Raw genomic sequence first — 21913 nt, 5'->3', positions numbered from 1 at the left:
GATAGATGGATAATAGAAAGAGACATGGATGGATGGATGGATGGATGGATGGATGGAGATAGATAGATAGATAGATAGATAGATAGATAGATAGATAGATAGATAGACAGACAGACAGACAGACAGACAGACAGACAGATAGATAGATTCTTGGATGGATGGTGAGACAGACAGACATAGACTGACGGATGGACAGATAAAGCAGCATGCGTGAAAGCTTTCACCGAGAACCTTTTATCATTTTTTTATGCCGCTCGCACGCGTCAGTCACATATTCACAATGCGCGCTAGCAGCATCTGTGATTTCTCTGAGGACAGCGCAGAAAGAAGAGGCTGGGCGCGCAACAGTTGACGTGCGCGTCTGACGGGAACGCGCATCTTAATTGAAAAGTCAAAGAACAGAAACTCTGCCTTTAGTCTCAGCGCATGGACTCGACTCACCATCTCATGGAGTTCCCCTCAGAAAAGCGCATCATATTATTTGCAGGTGTTGCTTTGAAGGCTTCAGAGATGGGCGCGCTCCCTGTGCGTTTGGAGTCGCCAGTGGGAACAATATTGTGGATGCGCACTGAAGTTAACGCAAGCCCGAGGCGATGAAAACTTACCTGTCATCATTATCGCCGGAAAAAAGGCACACGGTGATCACAAACCTGTTGCTGGCTGTCCAGATGTGTTTGGTTTGACAATGGTCACCTGCTTTTCTGGATTCAATTCTTCCAGCGCCAACATCACGGCCGTCAGCTCGGATGTGACCGCGCTCCCCGGGTACACGATGATTATTCTTGCGATCCTCATGATAACCCTGGTGGTCGTGGTGGTGGTCGGGAACGCGCTGGTTATCTTCGCCTTCGTCGTGGACAAGAGCCTCAGAAATCAGTGCAATTACTTCTTCCTAAATTTGGCTATATCAGACTTCCTCGTTGGTATGTATCAAGATTTTAACTTGCATTGGAATTGTATATTGCCAGTGGATACAAAAGAGAGTTAAAAGGAAAGTTTAAAAGACCAGAGTTTACTGTGCATGGAGAAAACGTCCCAGTTTAGTTTTTCTTAATATTTGAGTAAAACATTAAACAAAGAAGTGGTGCCCAATATAATATTACTACAGTTTAATAAATTACTATAATTAATACTACAAAATAATATATTATACTATAGCAACTATAATATAATTACTATAATATATTACATTTTATACAATGTATACTTGTACTATAAAATAGGTAATTTAAAAATAAAATCCTCTTTATCCATATACCTGTAAGGCTGTTAGTCGATTCAAGAATATGGATTTAGAAATGTGACATTTCTGTAAATCAGCAAGGCACATTTGGTAACCATTTGATGCTCATAATCTCCAAATGCTCAAATGTCATACAGTATCAGTCTGACCAATATATGTATCGATCTGTACATGCACTGTTTATGTTCCTGTCGAGCAAGATAACATCTATTGGCATGCCTGGTTGGTTAGCTGTAAATGTACATGTTTGTAGTTGTAATACTTTTATTGTCTTTAGTGCTTTGGACCTATTTATCTACAAAGCAAAAGGAGTTACAATATTGATTAAACAGCATTTCACTATTAGGTCCTCTATACAAAACCTCAGCGTGACTTGGATCGCTCCCAGAAACAAAAACAAGCAATAGATGGCCACTCACACTGTGATGAATTGATCATTTTCAGATGATTAGCATCAGCCAATAACAGTGCACATTTACAGGATTAACTGAAGTGTGTCCATTTACTAACAGTGTGAAGGGAATGTGATGAAAGAATTAGCCACCTCATGAAGTAGTTACACGAATTGCCTTGGGATTGTGTTTCCGGCCTTATCTCATTGGAATTCATTAGTGTTTTACAAGGTGTTTAATTCGTATAAATTCATAGGCTTATTAAATTAAAACAATAGTAAAGCCCCACCCCTAACACCAGCTCTAAACCCAACATCACTGGGATGAAAGAAGATCAAACTTCTTGATCTTATGAATCATATGAATGTGATGATCTTGTAAAATAGTTACAAATTGCCTTGAGATTGTGTTTTCGCTCTGATTGCATTGGAATTCGTAAGTATTTTACGAAGTGGCTTATTGGTATGCATTTGTATGCTTATTATGAAAAAAGCAATAATGGAGCCCAGCCCCTAACACCACCCCTAATCCCATCGGCCTAATCCCATGTGCCGAAAACTGATTTCATATGAATGAAACTGTACGAATTGACCACTTTGTAAATTAGCTTCGAATTTCCTTGACACTGTTTTCCAGCCTGATTTTACAAAAATTTGTAACTATTTTACAAGATGACTAATTCGTAAGAATTCGTAAAATGATTAGAAAAAACTAAAGCAATAATTAAGCCCCACCCCTAATCCCAACATCACTGTGGCAAAAGCAGATCTCACAAATGAGATTGCACGCATTAGCCACTTTGTAACTTAGTTACGAATTGCCTTGAGATCGCGTTTTCCAGCCTGATCTCACAAAAATTCGTTACTATTTTACAAGGTGAATATTTGTATGAATACGTAAAATAATTAGAAATGAGAAATAATAAAGCCCCGCCCCTAACACCGCCCCTTATCCCAACGTCACTGTGGCGAAAGCAGATCTCACGAATGAGATTGAACGAATTAGCCACTTTGTAAATTAGTTACGAATTGCCTTGAGATTGCGTTTTCCAGCCTGATCTTACTAAAATTCGTAACTATTTTAGAAAGTGAATATTTGTATTAATTCATAAAGTAATTCGAAATGAGCAATAACAATGCCCCGCCCCTGACAACACCCCTAATCCCAACATCACTGAGACGAAAGCATATTTCATGAATGATATTGCACGAATTATAGCCACTTTGTAAATTAGTTACAAATTGCCTTGAGATTGCTTTTTCCAGCCTGATCTTACTAAAATTTGTAACTATTTTACAAGGTGAATATTTGTATTAATTCATAAAGTAATTTGAAATAGGCAATAACAACACCCCTAATCCCAAAGTCACTGAGGCGAAAGCAGATCTCATATGAATGAGATCGTACGTATTAGCCACTTTGTAAATTAGTTACAAATTGCCTTGAGATTGCGTTTTCCAGTCGGATCTCACTAAAATTCGTAACTATTTTGCAAGGTGAATAATATATATGAATTCGTAAAATAATTTGAAAAAACTAAAGCTATAGACTTTGAAAATTAGTTACGAATTGCCTTGAGATTGTGTTTTGGCAAATTCGTATGATTTCGTAAAATTATTAGAAAAAAAACAATAACAAAGCCCCGCCCCAAACACCACCCCTAATTGTACAAATTATGTAACACTTTGAAAGTTAGTTACGAATTGCCTTGAGATTGTGTTTTGGCAAATTCGTATGTATTTGTAAAATTATTTGAAAAAAAATAAATATTAAAACCCCGCCCCTACACATCACCCCTAATGATGCCACTTTGTAAATTAGCTAAGAAATGCCATGACACTGTGTTTTCCAGCCTGATCTTTATTGGACTTTATTTGTCCTGTTATTCTTTGAATGAAGAGGTCAGACAATGTAATAAAGTTAATCTTTTTTAATGAATCTCAAATGAAGTATTGCAGAGCTCTGGGTCACAGCTTTCCCTGTCACTAAACAAAACCAATGCGAATCAGCCGACAGTTGAGCTGCAAGCCTCTCCTCCTGTCCATTGACCCAAGTTGAATTTGTGTGGGTCTCCTTCGATGGAAATTTTCACTTATGCTTTTAAAAAGTCCCTGTTACATACATAGCTGATGTAGCTGGACAAAAATAGCTCTTGCATCCTGTTGTTTTCACACCCTGACTGTCCGAGCTGAATTTCTGGAACTCAACAAGTTAAACACACACACAGAACAGTTTGATGCAAACATGACCTTTAAAGGTAAAACATTATAACCCCTACGCAATAGATTCTATTGTAAGCTTTGATCATGCACAGCAAATAATACTATCAATCATAAGCATAACTAATTTTAATACTATGTGGTAAAATGCTAAATATTAATTTGTATGAATTTGTAAAATAATTAAACATTTATTATATTATATTAAAAATTAAATAGCAATTTTAAAATGCCCCACATCTAACACCATGAGTAATCCCAACATCACTGTGGGAAAAGCAGATTTCATAAATGAGAATTTGCACGAATTAGCCTCTTTGTAAATTAGTTGCGAATTGCCTTGAGCTTTCGTTCTTCAGCCTGATTTCAATAAAATTCGTAACTATTTTACACAGTGGTTAATTTGTATGAATTGTAAGAAAATTTGAAAAAAACTATGATAAAGCCCCACCTCTAATCCCAACAGATCTCACGAATGAGATCGCATGAATTGGCCACTTTGTAAATTAGTTACAGATTGCCTTGAGATTGCGTTGTGGCAAATTCGTATGAATTTGTAAAATAATTACAGGGTTCCCACGGGTCCATATATCCATATTATATAACCATTTTTGTTGTGTTTGACAAATGAAAACGTCTCGGGTTACGTATGTAACTGTTGTTCCCTGAGAAGGGAACGAGGCGCTGCGTCTCCCTTGCCATACTTCCTGTGTCCCTGTAATGCCGTCTTTGGCAATATTTCAGATAGCGATATACTTCCTGGCTCCCGCGTCACCCTGTCTTTGTTGTTAAGCCTTAACATTCGTTGAATTTGATAAACACATGCAGAAGCACCCCAAAGTGTCACCGCAGTGATGCAGCGCGAGTTCCCTCGAAAGGGAGCTGTAACAACGTATCTTTAAAGGTAACACGATGTAACCTTGCTCTTACTTAAAATGTGTCCTCACAAGTAGTCCTTGAATTTGGGGGAATTGGACCTGAAAAGTCCTTGAAAGGTCTTTAAATTTCAAGTTAACTAAGGTGTGGGAACCCTGTAATTTGAAAAAAGCATTAATAAAGCCCTGCCCCTAACACCACCCTTAATCCCATCGTCACTATGGCGAAAGAAGATTTCATGAATGAGATTTGCCTCTTTGTATATTAGTTGCGAATTGCCTTGTGATGGCGTTTTCCAGCCTGATCTTACAAAAAGTCTTAAATATTTTACAAGATGACTAATACATAAGATATTTAAAAATAATAATAAAACCCCACCCCACCCCACCACCTGTAATCACAACATCTCTGTTGTGAAACCAGATGTACGAATTAGGTACTTTGTAAAATAGTTATGAATGGCCTTGTGGTTGTTGACATTTTCTAATTTCTCTTAAACAAATTACGGAAATCTCATTTGTTGTGATTACATTGTGTTATGTATATCTCTGTATTACATAACTCTCTAGATATCAGTATTGACTGGTGAACCCCCTCACTGCTAAATCTCTGTCAAGAAAATCTAATAAAACCCAAAGCCTCCTAAATCCAAATAACTCAGTCAGCCTTGATTTTTTGGCCTTTATATCTCTGCTTTTGTCAGATACTATCTTATCAAAGCAAGGCAGAATGTACGCCACATACTTTGTATATGACATTTAAACCGTCAGGTGGCAGGTAAAACTAACAATTACACCCATGCATCTATACAACACTGACAAAAAGACCCTTGGTTTTCTGGTGTTCTGCGATGTTTCAGCGCCATAAATTATTGGCTTGGATTCAGAGTGCATTAAGAGAGATGAGATCCTATCTGTGGTTCATTTCAACACCCGCACAGAATCTTTCTATTCACCAAATCCTTTTCTGCCTCCTCGAGTGTTTACTTGCGGCTTAGGGGCATTAGCGCTCAAACTATGTAGTGCTTGTTGCTTTCACAGCGGAGGTTCTTTCAAACAACTTGGGTCTATCTCCATGGCTCCCGATAAAGGGGGCCGGTCTACCTTGCCACATGCCCACGTAGAGTTTCAAATGCCAACCAACTCCAAAGCTCTAAATAACAGAGCAACGGCTCTGCATTTGACTGGATTATAGGGCAGGAATGAAATGGGTATATTTTTGTATTCCTCCGTGAAAATGCTTTCTCCTGACTCCATGTCCAGGTTTAGAAAAGCAATGAAAGTTAACCCAGAGTCCCCATTCCCATTGATACTCTGTGACCTTTTCATAATAGTTCTGGGTTTATCGCTCATATTTTGAAGCGAATCCTTTGTGACATCATTCATTCATTTTTATTACACTTTGAAGGGTCTGTTATATCTTGACTGAAGTTTCTCTTTCCAGGGGCCTTTTGCATTCCAGTCTATATCCCCTATGTATTGACGGGCCGGTGGATGTTGGGCCGTGGACTGTGCAAGTTGTGGCTAGTGATGGACTACTTGCTGTGCACGGCTTCTGTCTTCAATATTGTCCTAATCAGCTACGATCGCTTCTTGTCTGTGACGCGAGCAGTAAGTATAAACACCTTGTCTGCTTGCCCAAAGTCAATGTAAAATCACACTTGACCAAGAGACGCGTTTAGCTGTATAAGTAATTTTTTATCGAATTGGCATTTCGTCCAGACGGATCCAGGGTCCCAGCGTGAATAAATCTGAAACCATCACTGTTGCATCTTCGTGTGTAAAACCGTATATTTGAGCCCTTTTTTTTTACACACATTACGGAAAATACGTGAAAATCCGCTATTTCTCTCTGGAGAAACCACATGCATGTATTTTCTGATCTGGCATGACACCCGCTGTTTTGTGAAGCTGGCGATCGATCTCAATTTCAGCACGGATAGTGAGGAGCTCCCTGATTCCTGCATTATTCTAGTTTGCACACATTTCTCATCCTTTGCCGATCCATCCTGTACTTTCCTTTCCTCTCCTTAAATTCTGTCTAGCAAATAAAGGAAAAAAATATACCAAAAATAACTTACAAAAAAAGATTGGAAAGGGGAAGCACTGTCTTTGTGTGAATGTAGCCTAATACACATTTCTAGTGCATCAATTATCAGCGTTTGTTACTATGTTGTCGTAATCATTAAACAGAATGTAACAACTTGCCCCGCCTCTAAAACCATTTCATTGGTTAAAGTAAACCAATACCTAAAAAGAACTGGGCATCCAAAATCTAACAGCGATTTAATGCTGGTTAACCTGTCTCACACAATTATTGTCAATAACGAAAGACTTCATAAAGAAGAAGCATCACTGTTGGGAATTTGTTGTCCAAAACGCGATAAATGGCATAAATAAAAAAGTTAACACCAAAATCAAATTGTATTTGGTCAGAATTAAAAAGTAAAATTTTCCGTTCATTTTACGCAAAATCTGATATCCGCTGTGTTATTCTGTCATCTTTTCTCTTTTTTTCCAAAACGTGACAAAAGCCAGTCCTCCTTCTCTGCCGAATGCAATAAATCCGCTTAACCAATCACAGCGCACCATTCCACGCATTATAAACAATAATGGTGGCGCTTTGAATACACACGAAATCCTAGTTTTCCTCATCTACTTTTTACATCGTGATCAACAAACAAACAAAAACAAAATCGTAGTTTTGATGGCATTGATAAACCAGTGGTGGTTTTCTGTGGCGGGGAAGAAACGTAAGCCATCAAAATCTAATCATTTATGCGCGAGGCACTCACGCAAAGGAAAATGCCGGCTGTTGGTTGTTCTCCCGACAGCATCAAGCTTCTGCCATGCTAACACATTGACCCCAGGGGATCTTATGAAAAACTTTACATTATTTTACTCAAAGTTAACGAAAATCGAGCAGGACCAAAACATTTTACCCAAATTAGTCAAAATGGATTTATTGCGTTTTGGAACCAAACTCTTTATATATTCTAGTGCACAAACATCACGCACAGATGGTACACTGCACGGTACACATTGCTTTGTTTGAAACGAGTGAACCGTTCACTAAACCCACATTTGCCCAAGACGCTGAAGACTGTGGTTTGCAATCAGATGCATAATAAACGGATGAGTCCTGCTTTAGGCCCACTGACAGATCATAGATAAGAGACTCAGCATAGACGCAAGCAGACTGCATCCTCCGTATTCTCACCATTCTGCTCCTCTGTGGTCATGAATTTTTCAGTGCAATTTTATGTGAATATCCGCTTTTGTTAGATACGAACACAGTCATCTATTCATATTCATATTTCTTAGTGATTCAACATAAAGACCCGTTTGAATCAAACTGATTTCGGAAGATGCGTCAGCATGTTGAAAAGCCATTTTAAATTTGGTTCAACCATTAGTCCGCCATCTTGGAATTTTTTATATACTGAGCTTCTAGCAGTGCATTTTGGGATTGTCTTCTGTGTGAAGTGTGCATGCATTGTTGTCTCTTGTCAGAAGAGTGAATTTAGCCTTAAAATGCTGCCTACGTCGGCACTACACCAAGTTTTGGGAAAAGCAAGAAACTTGGTTTTACTATAAAGGCTTGTTGTTTTTCTTCTCTATCACTTTGTACTCTTGAGTTGTTGCACTGAAGTGCTTCTGTCGGAGAGCTAAAGTGTAGAGGTTTCACTTCTTCTGTCACGTCTCTGTGGTGGCTTTATTTAATTCAGGTTTACAACTGACACTCTGATGTCAGCTATTTCGGAAATGCGGGCAGATGCCCAGTGCATCTACACACTGTAATGACTCACAGTGAGGCGCAATAACAAGGCTGCCCCCTCATCCTGACCTTTATTTCCTGTTTGTGTATGTTGTCTGATATAAAACAGTAGCAACAAACCCAACTGGTGTAGCTACTGAAAGGAAAATAAATATTTTTTCTAGGGTTTAGTTAGTGATGTGAATGAGGTTAAGTATATACAATTAGCGACACTACTAACGTACAAGTATATACAACTTTATTTACAAAAGTTGTAAATTTTTACAAAATATACAACTATATATTTGTTTAGTAGTAGTACAGTATCTCATGTCCTGCACAATTTGTGTTTTATGTATAGCAAAATATGTAATTTACCAATTTTCTACCTATTTTCAACGTTTTTTCAACTATATTTCAACCAGAATCTATGCGAAATTCTATTTTACAAGGTGGCAAATTTGTACAGTCTTATACTTTTTATTACAATCTACTTCTACCCCATGTTGACTAGTGACAGACTTTAGGGGTGTTTTAAACTGTTAACTTTAAAATAATTAATACGAATTAGCTCTTATAAAATACTTCTGTTGTAAATATTTACAAAATATACAACTATATTTTCCGTAGTGGGACAGAAGCTCATATCCATCACAGTTTTGTGTTTTTGTATAGCAAAATATTTAATTTTCTAATTTTCTACCTATTTTCAACCTTTTTTCAACTATGTTTCAACCAGAATCTATTTGAAATTCTATTTTACTATTTTACAAGGTGGCAAATTTATACAGTCTTATACTTTATACTACAACCATATTCTACCCCATGTGGTGACAGACTTTCAGGGGGGGGGGGTTGAACAGTAAACTTTAAAATAATTAATACGAATTAGCTTTTATAAAATACTTCTGTTGTAAATGTTTACAAACTATACAACTATATTTTTCTGTAGTGGTACAGTAGCTCATATCTGTCACAGTTTTGTGTTTTTTGTATAGCAAAATATTTAATTTTTCAAATTTTCAACCTTTTTTCAACTATATTTCAACCAGAATCTATTAGAAATTATATTTTACTATTCTACAAGGTGGCAAATTTATACAGTCTAATACTTCTAACCACAATCTTCTTCTGCCCCATGTAGTGACAGACTTTAGGGGTGTTTTTGAACTGTTCACTTCTAAATTAGCTCTTATAAAATACTTCTGTTGTAAATATTTACAAAATATACAACTATATTTTTCCGTAGTGGGACAGTAGCTCATATCCGTCACAAATTAGGGTTTTTTTTTGTATAGCAAAATATTTAATTTCCTAATTTTCTACCTATTTTCAACTATATTTCAACCAGAATCTATAAGAATTTCTATTTTACTATATTATAAGGTGGCAAATTTATACAATCTTATACTTTTTACCTCAATCTTATTCTACCCCATTCAGTGACAGACTTTAGGGGTGTTTTTGAACTTTTAACTTTAAAATAATTAATACAAATTAGCCACCTCATAAAATACTTCTGAATTCCAGTGAATTCAGGCTTATATGATGTGTAAAGTTTGATTAATGTTTTCACCTCAATGTAGATATTTGTTTATTTAAATCCTTGTATTGAGCTACTCAAAATAAATGATAAATTATATAATCAGATATTTACATCATTGACACATTGCTTACTACTTTTTGCTAATGGCTAGAAGTGTAGCTAACATGTTTTTCAAAACAGCATCTTTAATGTAATATCTTTGCATATCTACAGTTTTAAAGTATCTTCCCGACGTTAGTGCTTAAGTGGATGTTTATTCTATAAACCAAGCAAGAAATCAATGAAGGCAGGAAGGAAGTTCAGTATTTTTTCATTCAATAGGAGCTCATTTATCTCCATTCCAAACCACGAAATGATGATGAATATGGGTGCTTGAGGTCCTTAAATAAGAGGCCATACAAGCCTATTTCGCAGCCCGCATTTCAAATGGCTTTTCATATTTCAGAGCAGCATTTGAAAGGATCATGTAACACAAATATTGATTTCCTGCACCTACCAAATAGATAAAAAAAAGTTTTGGAATATCAAAAAACATTAAAGCGTAGATACCCACCACGAAAGCGCATTTACCAGAATTAACAAGACGTTTTGAAAGATCTCATCAGCTTGAGATTGAATATCTGTGAACAGTATAACTTTTAGTTCCTTTTTTTCACTGTTATCCAAATACATTATACAATCATGACATCCCAGGAGTGTATTCATGCATAATGCATAGGAATGCAAATACATTTCTCATCCTGCTCTTTTAATGTAATCATTGTTTAAGATAATATCACCCCTTTCTGTTTAAAGCTTGTCTATATGCTTTATCTGAGATTGTTTTCGTAGGAATCAATCCACCATGTCATTCGCATGATTTTCACATTTCATATGACATTTCAAGAAGCCTTGAATTATCAGACATGGCTGTTTATGTAGTAGTATTGTGAACTTGACATTTAAAAACAGAATTTGGAATCATTCGGCTTTAACTATTTGCCTGGTTATTTCTATACTACAGTTTTAGGTATAAAAATTATACATTTGACGCTAATTTACCTGTTTACGCTTTTACCTCAACACATTTTTTGTGTAATCCACACACAGACTCAGAGTAAAACTCGAAGTAATGTTCCTACAGCAAACAATTTTGCATTTTGAAGACATCTAAGCCATTCAACCACAGCCCAGATGTCAAGGCTAAAGCAAGGCAATATTTGGGCAATGAGTGAAAATTGTATAGACATCTAACCATGTTCCAAAAAAAATAAAAAATAAAAAAAAAATAATAAATAAAATAATAAAAGAAAAAATAAATAAAATCAAATAAATAAGGAAGTAAGTGTAGGTCATTTCAACGAGGGGAGGATATTAACGTTTTTAATTAAAGAAATACGGGGAATATTAATTTATTATTATTATGTTATTAATTTATTATTATTATGTTAAAATAAAATAAAAAAATAAAAAAAATTAAAGAAAATTAAAGAACTGAGAAAATAAGAAAAAAGGTAGGGCTGGACTTGATTTCATCAATCGAGAACTGATTGGATCGTTGTAAGTTGGGCCATGTTGCTAATTGCTAATCGCTTCGATTTTTTCCCGGGCAGAAACGAGTCTTCGATAGCCCTGCCCTCGCACGATTCCTCGTAACAGGAAGTAAAGAAAGGTCATTTCGAGGAGGGGAGGAGATTAACATTTTTGATTAAAGAAATAAGGGGAATATTAATTTATTATTATGTTAAAATAAAATTAAATAAAAAATGTTATAAAATTAAAGAACTGAGAAAATAAGAAAAAAGGTAGGGCGGGACTTGATTTCATCAATCGAGAACTGATTGGATCGTTGTAAGTTGGGCCATGTTGCTAATTGATAATCGCTTTGATCTTTTAACGGGCAGAAACGAGTCTTTGATAGCCCCGCCCTCGCATGATTCCTCATGACAGGAAGTAAAGAGAGGTCATTTTGATAACGATTTTTAATTAAAGATATGAGGGCACATTCATTTATTATTACTTTAAAATAAAGTAAAATTGTAACCAAATTCAAGTTTATTTTGACTACTCCTATTCGGACTATATCAGGTCTATAGTTAACCTAGACAGTGAAATGACGACTATCGCTTGCTGTGTCACTTTTATCTTTTGATGCGGTGAAACATAACCAGGAAGTGTTTTTGTTCAATTTAATTTAAATTTTTACGACAAACACGACTTTTATTTCAACAAGACAGTTCTTTAATAACCTTTTGTTTAGGGCGTGGCATGTCAAAACCGAAACTGCCAATGTATGTCACAAGCAGAATTTATTTACAGGACTTCTGCACTAGAAAGTGTGAAATGCTTTGATGTTTGTAACGTTACTCAGATGTCCCTCGCTGCCCTAGGAAAACTATTATTTGCAGTAATTTCAGAGAGAAATCAGCACTGGCTTATCATGAGATGATGCCCCGGAGGACTCGTGGCTTTTAAGAATAGATGAACCTTCTCTGCTTGTCATCTTTCCATTTGTCATTTCGAATGACTGAAATGGAAAGTGTTTCGTGCTGGACTCTAGAGAATGAGTTGGTGTGGTGAAGACAGATATATTGTCACACTAACCCTGCTGTCCAGCCGCTGAGACAATTATGCCTGTCTGTCTTACGTTGGCGTATGTCGACAAAGAAGAATATAGAGAGAGATCCTAAAGCCTGAGACCACTTGTGATATGCTTCTGTTTGTGCATGTTTTCACAAATGTGAAAACCCAGCTAAAGTCATTTTTTGTGATTTACTGTTCTACATAAAATCATCTACATAATGTAAGGAACATTCTGTTCTTTATAACCTTGATATCTTTAATATTGACTAAGTCCTTGTTAACTCTTTCACCGCCAGCGTTTTTTAAAAAAGTTGCCAGCCAGCGCCAACGTTTTTCATGATTTTCACCAAAGTTTAATGCCTCCAGAAAATGTTCTTCTTTAAATATATAAACATACAATATACCAAATGAAAGAACAGACCCTCTGCTTTCAAACAAAAAAAAAACGTTTCATCCTACCTTCAGTGGTTCTTTTGTAATCAGCTTTTGAATATGGGTAGGTTTCTGCAAAAACACCACATTTTGAGCAAAAAGCAGAGATAATTCCATTTTTGTGAAAGACTTTTCATAGAGATCCCATTCAGAGCGTTCTTTAAAACAAACACGGACATGCAGCCGCTTGCCATAGGGCAATACTTCCGGTTTTAAAAAGCCACCTGGTGGATAATAGTGGTATTGCGGAAAGACGGAAAATCTCGTCATTGGTGGGGAAGCGTTTTCTCTTAATTGACGAGATATCTCGTCAATGGCGGTGAAAGAGTTAAAGATAAAAATCAAAAGTTTGATGATAAGAATTTGGGTGAAAAGTTTAATTGACTAAAGGTCATGGATTAAAAAATGTGTTTTCAGAAAGTTCAAGCTGGCACGGAGTGATGATCTGTGATATCCAAATGTTTTCGAAAGCATCTTGCTCAAAAAATTGACCAGCATTGGGTGAAAAATAGACAAACCCAACCCGTTGGGTTGTAATTTAACGTATTGTGGGTTGTTTTAACCCATTGTTGTGTCAAATAAACATTTTCTGGGTTCATTTAAAGTTGCAATGAAACAGAAGTAGCGATTGTCTGCTTTTCCGTATTGTGACGTATATCCAAGTGAAATGGGTTCTGAAATGAGAAAAATGGGCGGGACTTGATTTCATCCGACGAGAACTGATTGGTTCGTTGTAAGTTGGGCCATGTTGCTAATTGCTAATCGCTTCAATCTTTTCACAAGTGTCCGATAGCCCCGCCCACGCACGATTCCTCATGACAGGAAGTAAAGAGAGGTTGTTTCGAGGAGGGGAGGAGATTAAAGTTTTTGATTAAAATATGAGGGGATATTCTCTTTTTTTTAATAATGAAGTGCACAGATAAATCATTAATAATAAACACTACAATATTTCATATAAAAATAAGAATTGTAAATTTTGATTTCATGACGACTTTAACCCAACAGCTGGGTTGAGGTACATTCACATTATAAGCAACGTTGTCGCTGTGTGTTGCTTGTCGCTTTTAAAAGAGGCGTTTTTTAAATCTGGTTGTCATAAACAAATTATTAACGTCCACTTCAGTAACTGACGAGAGACGGATGACGTGAACTCCCATTCTTCGTTCTCATTGGTAGTCGCTCCCGAATGTCGCTCATAATTTGCATAAAGTTAAAAATTTCTCACATTGTTGCGCGACAGGATAGGGCGTGTAAAGGTTACTGTCGTTCGTAGCCGTAAGTCGCCTAGCTTCCAATAAAATCAATAAGATTGCGTCGTTCTGCTACTGCTAGTTGCTACAAGTCTGCATGCAGCTTTAGTCCCTTTTGACCTAACGTATCTTAATTGTGTCTTCGTCTTACCTTATTATGTCAAAATACACACATAGACATACTTAAAAATGTATGAAATGTAAACTGAGTGGCTTAATTTTTAAGTTTCAAAAATAAATTGGAAAGACAGAAAAGTAAAAGTTAGTTCTGAAAACTGGGGAAAAAATCTCTAGCATATTATTTTTGCAGATGTCACTTGCTGTGATATTATAATTATCTAAAGTAACGACATTAAGACTGGTGTGACTGTATGTGCTAACAATTGGATAATCAAAGTCATCAAATGAACCATGTAATAATCCTGCCGTTGTGAATAAAACTAAAGTGTGACGAATAAAGAAGAAGAAATAAAGGAATTAAATAAAGAAATGGTGGTGCAAAAGACATCGCCACAGCAATCAAACATCTTTTCCATTCACGAGCGCCTCGCTGAAAAGCAACGATTACGTGTGCGTAAAATGAATGAATAGGGGAGAATGAGATATCAATTTAGTGTCTTTATTCCTGGACACGTGGTTTACTCAGATATACATGCAGAGGAATGTTGGAGTTAAGCTGTAATGATGGCTCTTTTCCGAAAATCTGGATTTTCTGGTATTTTCAACCCAGCATTGGGTCAAAACATCACAAGGGGAGCCAAATTTCAATGACGTATTTTTTTGCATGCTTGCAGAGAATGGTTTACCAAAACTAAGTTACTGGGTTGATCTTTTTCACATTGTCTATGTTGATAGAAGCACTGGGGACCCAATTATAGCCCTTAAACATGAAAATGATATGTCCCCTTTAACACACTATATTTGTATGTGTAATGTATTTTCGTTCTGAAGTGCACAATTTGTAAAATACATGGCTTTCATTTAAGATGCTGCATATGTAGACAGAAAACATTAAGGGAGTACACAGGGGATTTGAACGGAGATATGGCTTATCTTTCAGTAATGAACGTTACGCAATTTGAATCTGGATGAAAGAAGTGAATTTATTCACCTGCCTGATCTTGCCTGGCCTTTAAAATCGTAATTTCACGCAGATTTAGTGGACCAACCGATTAAATTATAATAGCCATAATAATTAATTCAATTTTTTTGGCCCGAATCATCAGATAACTGCCATATCCGATCAGTTCCGCGGTACGGACTTGGGAACGAGATAATTTTTTCTTTTCTCTCTCTCTCTCTGTGGTGTAGGCTGTGAATTGAATAAATCATGAAGTCGTGGAGGCAGTAACACCGTGCATGGACTGCATTGGGTGTGATAGCAGGATCGTATTTGTGATTCCTCTCCACAGCTATTTCATATTCCTCTCTTTAATCTAATGTCTTGTTCCCTAGGTGAGATACAGAGCCCAGCAGGGCGTCACACGTCTGGCAGTGCTCAAGATGTTGGCAGTGTGGGTCCTGGCGTTCCTTCTCTACGGGCCGGCTATCATCTTTTGGGAACTTCTGGTGGGAGCGAGCATCGTTCCGGAGGACGAGTGTTTCGCCGAGTTCTACTGCACCTGGTACTTCCTGCTCTCGGCTTCTACCTTTGAGTTCTTCTCGCCTTTTATCTCAGTGACCTTCTTTAACTTCAGCATCTATCTCAACATCCAGCGAAGGAACCGCAACAGGATGGCGCACGTGGACACCGAGAGGGAAGACGGCTGGAGGGTGATGGACGGCCAGTCTTCGTCCGTTTTCTTCGTAAAAACGCGCAAAATGACGTCAAGCGAGCCGGCGGCCGTTTCGGCCGTCATCGAAGACGACGAGGAAGTGTCGCCTTCATCCAGCGGAGATCCCAGCAGCACCCACTCAGTTTCTCTGACGATGAAGGTGACCAATAAAAAAGGACATGGACTGTTTAGAGGTTGGGTAAGGACGAGGATAGTACGAGCGCAGGAGGCTTCGAACGCTTGCGGCCCCTGCAGGAGCGGAGGTCACGCACGGCTCTCCCGAGACAAGAAGATCGCCAAGTCCCTGGCAATCATAGTGTGTGTTTTTGCGGTCTGCTGGGCACCGTACACCCTCCTGGTGATCATACGGGCGGCCTGCCGGGGTACGTGTGTGGAACATCATTGGTACGAAGTCACTTTCTGGCTGCTTTGGCTGAATTCGGCCATAAACCCTTTTCTTTATCCCCTTTGCCACAGCAGTTTTCGCCGGGCCTTTGCCAAGATTTTGTGCCCGAAGCGGCAGTCTGTTCGACCGCACGAGGAAAGCCCTTCCTGCCAATGAAATCTGGGATTTAACACACACTGCCTACTGAAAAATGAAAGCACAAAAGCAAAACGTTTACAACTGAGCAAACTGAAAACTTCATTGACGTCGTTGCTAAATGGAGTAGCATGTTTTCTTTGTGTACTTCTGTACTTTTCTTTGTCAAACATGATTGACGTTGACTTTTAATGAATGGTTTTAATCGCTGCAAGGAAGTGATTAACAAACACATATTTGGAGCTGTTTCACTTGTTAGCACTTAAGTTGCATGCTGTAGGGTTGATCTGTGGTTGATAAATGATGCAGCTTCTGTTCAGAGCACATCCAGTCGACCGTCCTGCCCACATAAACATCATTTATCGACTATTGTACATTCCAGCCCATTGACTCGCACGGTTCAGCAGAGAAGAGCTGATCTATCCAAGACATCATTATGACTCAAAAGAGAAAAGAAAAATGTGTTTTTTTCACCACAGCCCTCAGCTTCACAAACAGACTCTGAAGAGAAATCATATAACCTGCTACGGACAGGCTAAACCAAATATTGTTTTTGAATGTAACTTTTGTGAAATTCTTGTGGAATGTTAATGTTATAGGTATATTTGTTTACAATAACAAAAGGATTTCATCAATATTAGAGAAATAGTTCACCCAAAATGAAAATTAGCCCAGCGTAAGCCATCCAAGGAGTATATGACTTTCTTATTTTAGCCAAACACAGTTATATTAAATAATATCCTGACTCTTCCTGATCCGCGCCGAAGTCAGCAGCTCCAGTACGGATCCGGCCCTAAGTCGTCTGCTCTCTGGGAAGATAGTGCCCAATTTTTAAAGCTCCAAAAATGCATCCATCAAAAACTAACCCGTACAGTTATGAAATGTCTTCTGAGGTGAATTGAAGGAAATGTTTATATTTAAAAGTTGATGAACTATGGCTATACGTGTGTTCACGAGAGAGTTGAGGTCCAAAGTAAATTGCTTTACTTTCGAAGACATTTAATAATTGCATGAATTGTTTTTTGATGGACAGATCCACTTAAAAATGTGGCACTATCCAATGCCATTAAAAAGCTGAAAAGAGCAAGAATATTTTGCTAAAAAAAGTCATATACATCTAGTCATATACAACTATTCTTTTAAAGGAATAGTTCACGCAAAAATGTAAATTTTCATTAATTACTCAAATGATGTATTGCAGGCAGTGTAGGGTGTAACTAGTAACTATGTAATTAGTTACTGTTATTTAATTATTTTTCCAATGAAAAAGTAAAGTAAGGGATTACTCTTATTTTTCCAGTAATTTAATTCCAGTTACTTCTGATGTAATTGAATTAAATACTGTGTATGGAGCAGTAGTAACTATGTTGTTCAGCAGTAACAACATAAACAAGCCGGTTTCTTTGTCAACACGTAACTTTCAGTAAACTCCGCTAAGAATAAATAACATCAAAGTCCTTTTAAAGTAGTTTATTTATATAACAAGCCAAATAACACATAGATTACCTAGGAAACCAAAGCGTTATTTTCGACGAGGTATTTGTTCAAGAGTTGAGTTTAGCAACTAGTCAGACCATTAAAAAAACTGAAACCGGAAGTAAAGTTCTGACCAGACGCGTATCGCGTCACCGCACGTGCGTCCTATGAAACCGTCTATATATAATATAATAGTGGTCTTTACATAAAAATGTAAAGTTTAACATTACAATGCATGTTTTTATGTATGCTTGTTACTTTAAATACTTTGGTGATACTTTGTTATAAGCATTAATATAACTGAGATATGAGCTGTTTATTAATACTTAAAAAGCACATATTAATGCCTGCACTGCCACAAATCGTTTTCAATTTTTTTAGACAAAAAATTTCAAATTTAAGCAATTTTGTGCATAAAACAAGCAAAAAAATCTTGAATTTTTTTCTTAAACACTAAATTTTATATATTTTTTTGTCTATAAACTAGACAAATTTTCTTGGGTCGTTTTGCTCATCAAGAAAAAGCATCTTAATTTAAGAATTTTTTGATATTTTTACTGAAAGCAGGACAATATTAAGAATTTTTTCTTGAAAATCAGTTTTTGCAGTGTAAATTCAAGAAAAATTTTAGAAACATTTTCTTACCCCATTGGCTATTTTTTTGATTGTTTATGCACAAAATCACTTAAATTTCACATTTTTGGTCTAAAAACTAGACTTATTTTCTTGGGTCATTTTGCTCATCAAGAAAAAGCATCTTAATTTAAGAATTTTTTGATATTTTTACTGAAAACAAAACAAAAATACTAAGAATTTTTTTCTTGAAAATGTTTTTTTTTGCAGTGTGATTCGGCAAAACCTTATTATACATCCTTAATCCTACTCAACGGCTTTACAAAGAATTAATAAGCAGTAATAAGGAGTATACTGAAGCAAAAGTAGTTCATAGTTAAAGAGTTTCTTTGCAAAACGAGATAAATCCATTTTTTTTACATTTTTTTCAAAACATGTTTTTTATTATGTTATCATGTTATTATTTTGTTTTATGGTGCTACTTAGCTGTATTTTTAAGTTATCAAGGTTTAAATAAAAAAAAACCAAATGCAGTTGAATTGATATTAATTGGAATGCACAACCAAAAAACGAGATTTATGAAAAATTAAAAAAACGGAGTTATCTCGTTTTGCAACGAAACTTTTCAGTTAGTTAATAGTGAGAATGGGACCTTAAAAGGGTCATATTATGAGATTTTTTAAGATGTAAAATAGGTCTTTGATGTCCCCAGAGTGCTTATGTGAAGTTTTAACTTTAAATACCCCACAGATAATTTATTATAACATGTTAAAATTGCCACTTTGCAGGCCTGAGCAAAAACTTTTCGTTTTTGGGTGTCCTTTAAAATGCAAATGAGCTGATGAAATGCAAACACTGATCACAATGATGTTGATTTGTTACAACTGTCAAAAAAATTCTCTCTCTTTCTCTCTGCACTAAATCGCAGTGCCGTGGTTGGATAGTGCAGATAAAGGGACTGTATTATTGTAATTGGCCTTGCTACATACATCACAAAACAGGCAAAATCTGAACGACCAAATTTTTCACATGGTTGCAAAAAATGGCTCACCAAAACAAACTTACTGTTTTTTTCACATTTTCTAGAAGCACTAGCGACAAAACTATAGCGCTAAAACATGGAAAGGCTCAAATTTTCTTGCTATGACCGCTTTAAAAACTTTAACCAAAATAATTTATGTACTTTAATTTATGTGTAAGATTTATTCAAGATGTTTTAAGCCTATCTTTGTATCATTTACTAAATGGTATTTTGAAAGTAATCAGTAATAAGTAATTAATACTTTTTGTAGAGGGTAATTTTTACAGTAATCTAATTACATGATTGATTAGTTATCAATTACTTTTTTGAGTAACTTACCCAACACTGACTGCAGGATTTCTAATGTGCTTTTTCACGAGCTCTTACATTTTCTCATTAGCTGAGAAGCTCTCCATTACAGTTGCTTGTATATCGCATCCAATCTAAATGTTGTGCGTCACATCAATTTTATGCTAGGTTAACTTTGATGGAATTAACTTGACATGCCATGTTTAAGTTGAACGCAAAAGTGCAAATGAGGTTTGGAGAGCTACAGCTGAAAGGTTTCTAGCACACAAAAAAGAAGATGCAGTACACAAGTTGTGTGAACTATTATGTTGCTTTTTTGGTGCTTGACAGCCCTGATGCGCATTATGGAAAGAACACTCTGAACGTTCTGCAATATAAGTGCTTACGTGTAACGCAAAAGTCTTAAAGTTTGGAACGACATGAAAGGGAACGATGACATTTATTTTTGGGTGAACTATTTCTTGTTTTATGGGGTTTTTTATAGATTCATGGGTACAATGTTGTAGCAGCCAAAAAGTACGGTTTCGTTGGCCGATGCTAAATTTTTCCTACTTGTATTGTATTAGGAATGTTTTCAAATTGTTTATAATAGTTTCAACATTGTTATTCAATAAGGTTTGAATCGTTGTAAAGGAGAATGTTGTTACTCAACATAAAAATACACGTATTTCTTGTTTTTTCCTGCGTGAAATGTTTATTTGTGACCCGTGCTGGGAAAATTTGTCGTAATGAGCAATTTTTTAAAAATGAGTTATTTATATTTAAAGAGTTTCGTTGCAAAACTTAATTTTTAACATTTTTGTCAAAACATGTTTATTATTATGTTATCATGTTATTATTTTGTTTTATGGTGCTACTTAGCTTTATTTTTTTAAGTAATGAAGGTTTAAATCAAAACAAACCAACTGCAGTTGAATTGATGTTAATTGGAATGCACAACCAAAAAACATGATTTCTGAACAATTAAAAAAACGGAGATATCTCAATTTGCAATGAAACTCTTCATTAAAAAAAAAACCTTCAAAATGACAGAGCTACACCTGTTTGAAGTTGATAGAGTCTGCAAAGTCAGATTTTGGAGAGTTCAAAAGCAAAACCACAGCATCCATACCTTAATATTTAATAGATTTAGCACACACAAATTTAAAAACAATACTATAGGAAAAATATATGTTCAACTTTTTTCTTTCTTTTATTGTTTGATCGACAATGAGATAGACAGCTTTAAAGGGACGCTCCACTTTTTTGAAAATAGACTAAATTTCAAGCTCCCCTAGAGTTAAACATTTGATTTTTACCGTTTTGAAATCCATTCAGCTGATCTCTGGGTCTGGCGCTACGATTTTTAGCATAGCTTAGCATAATCCATTGAATCTGATTAGACCATTTAGCATCGGGCTCAAAAATAACCAAAGACATAAAAAAGGCGCAATTGTATTACACAGCGCCTGAAAATAGTCCCCTGCTATCGAAAGTTACTTGGGGGACTATTTTCGGCTGCTGTGTAATATCATCGCGCCTGCTGCAGCCATGTTACGGCAGAAAAGTCCTTGATTATTACGCCAGAATGAGAATATAGTTCATAGCCATATCTGTCTAGAAAATCGCAACTTTCTCGCAAATTTTCCGTCTGTCTTAGTACACGATGTAACTACAGAAGAGTCAAGTTTTAAACAGGAAAATACTGAAACTCTTTGGTTATTTTTTAGCGCGATGCTAATGGTCTAATCAGATTCAATGGATTGTGCTAAGCTATGCTAAAAGTGGTACCGCCAGACCCGGAGATCAGCTGAATGGATTCCAAACCAATAAAAATCAAATGTTTAATATTTAATATATTTTCAAAAAAGTGGAGTGTCCCTTTAAGATCTGCTCTAATGCAAGGATCTAATATAACATTAAACATCAGATATTTTTCCTCAACAGTTAACCAAACATGCAT

The 21913-nt window shown here is 36.2% G+C and overlaps 1 protein-coding gene across 1 annotated transcript; it reads left to right on the top strand.

The window, feature by feature from the left end:
• Window positions 1-314: 314 nt before the first annotated feature.
• LOC135723583 (histamine H3 receptor) lies at window positions 315-20651 on the top strand. Its single transcript, XM_065244431.1, is given in 4 exon segments — window positions 315-612; window positions 615-923; window positions 6174-6340; window positions 15732-20651. Coding segments are annotated over 4 exon segments (1377 nt in total). The 5' UTR covers window positions 315-593; the 3' UTR covers window positions 16614-20651.
• Window positions 20652-21913: the final 1262 nt, after the last annotated feature.

The sequence above is a fragment of the Paramisgurnus dabryanus genome, chromosome 24 (assembly GCF_030506205.2).
Source record: "Paramisgurnus dabryanus chromosome 24, PD_genome_1.1, whole genome shotgun sequence".
NCBI lineage: Eukaryota > Metazoa > Chordata > Actinopteri > Cypriniformes > Cobitidae > Paramisgurnus > Paramisgurnus dabryanus.
Note: the sequence above shows the minus strand (reverse complement) of the source record. Positions and strands in the feature narration are given on the sequence as shown.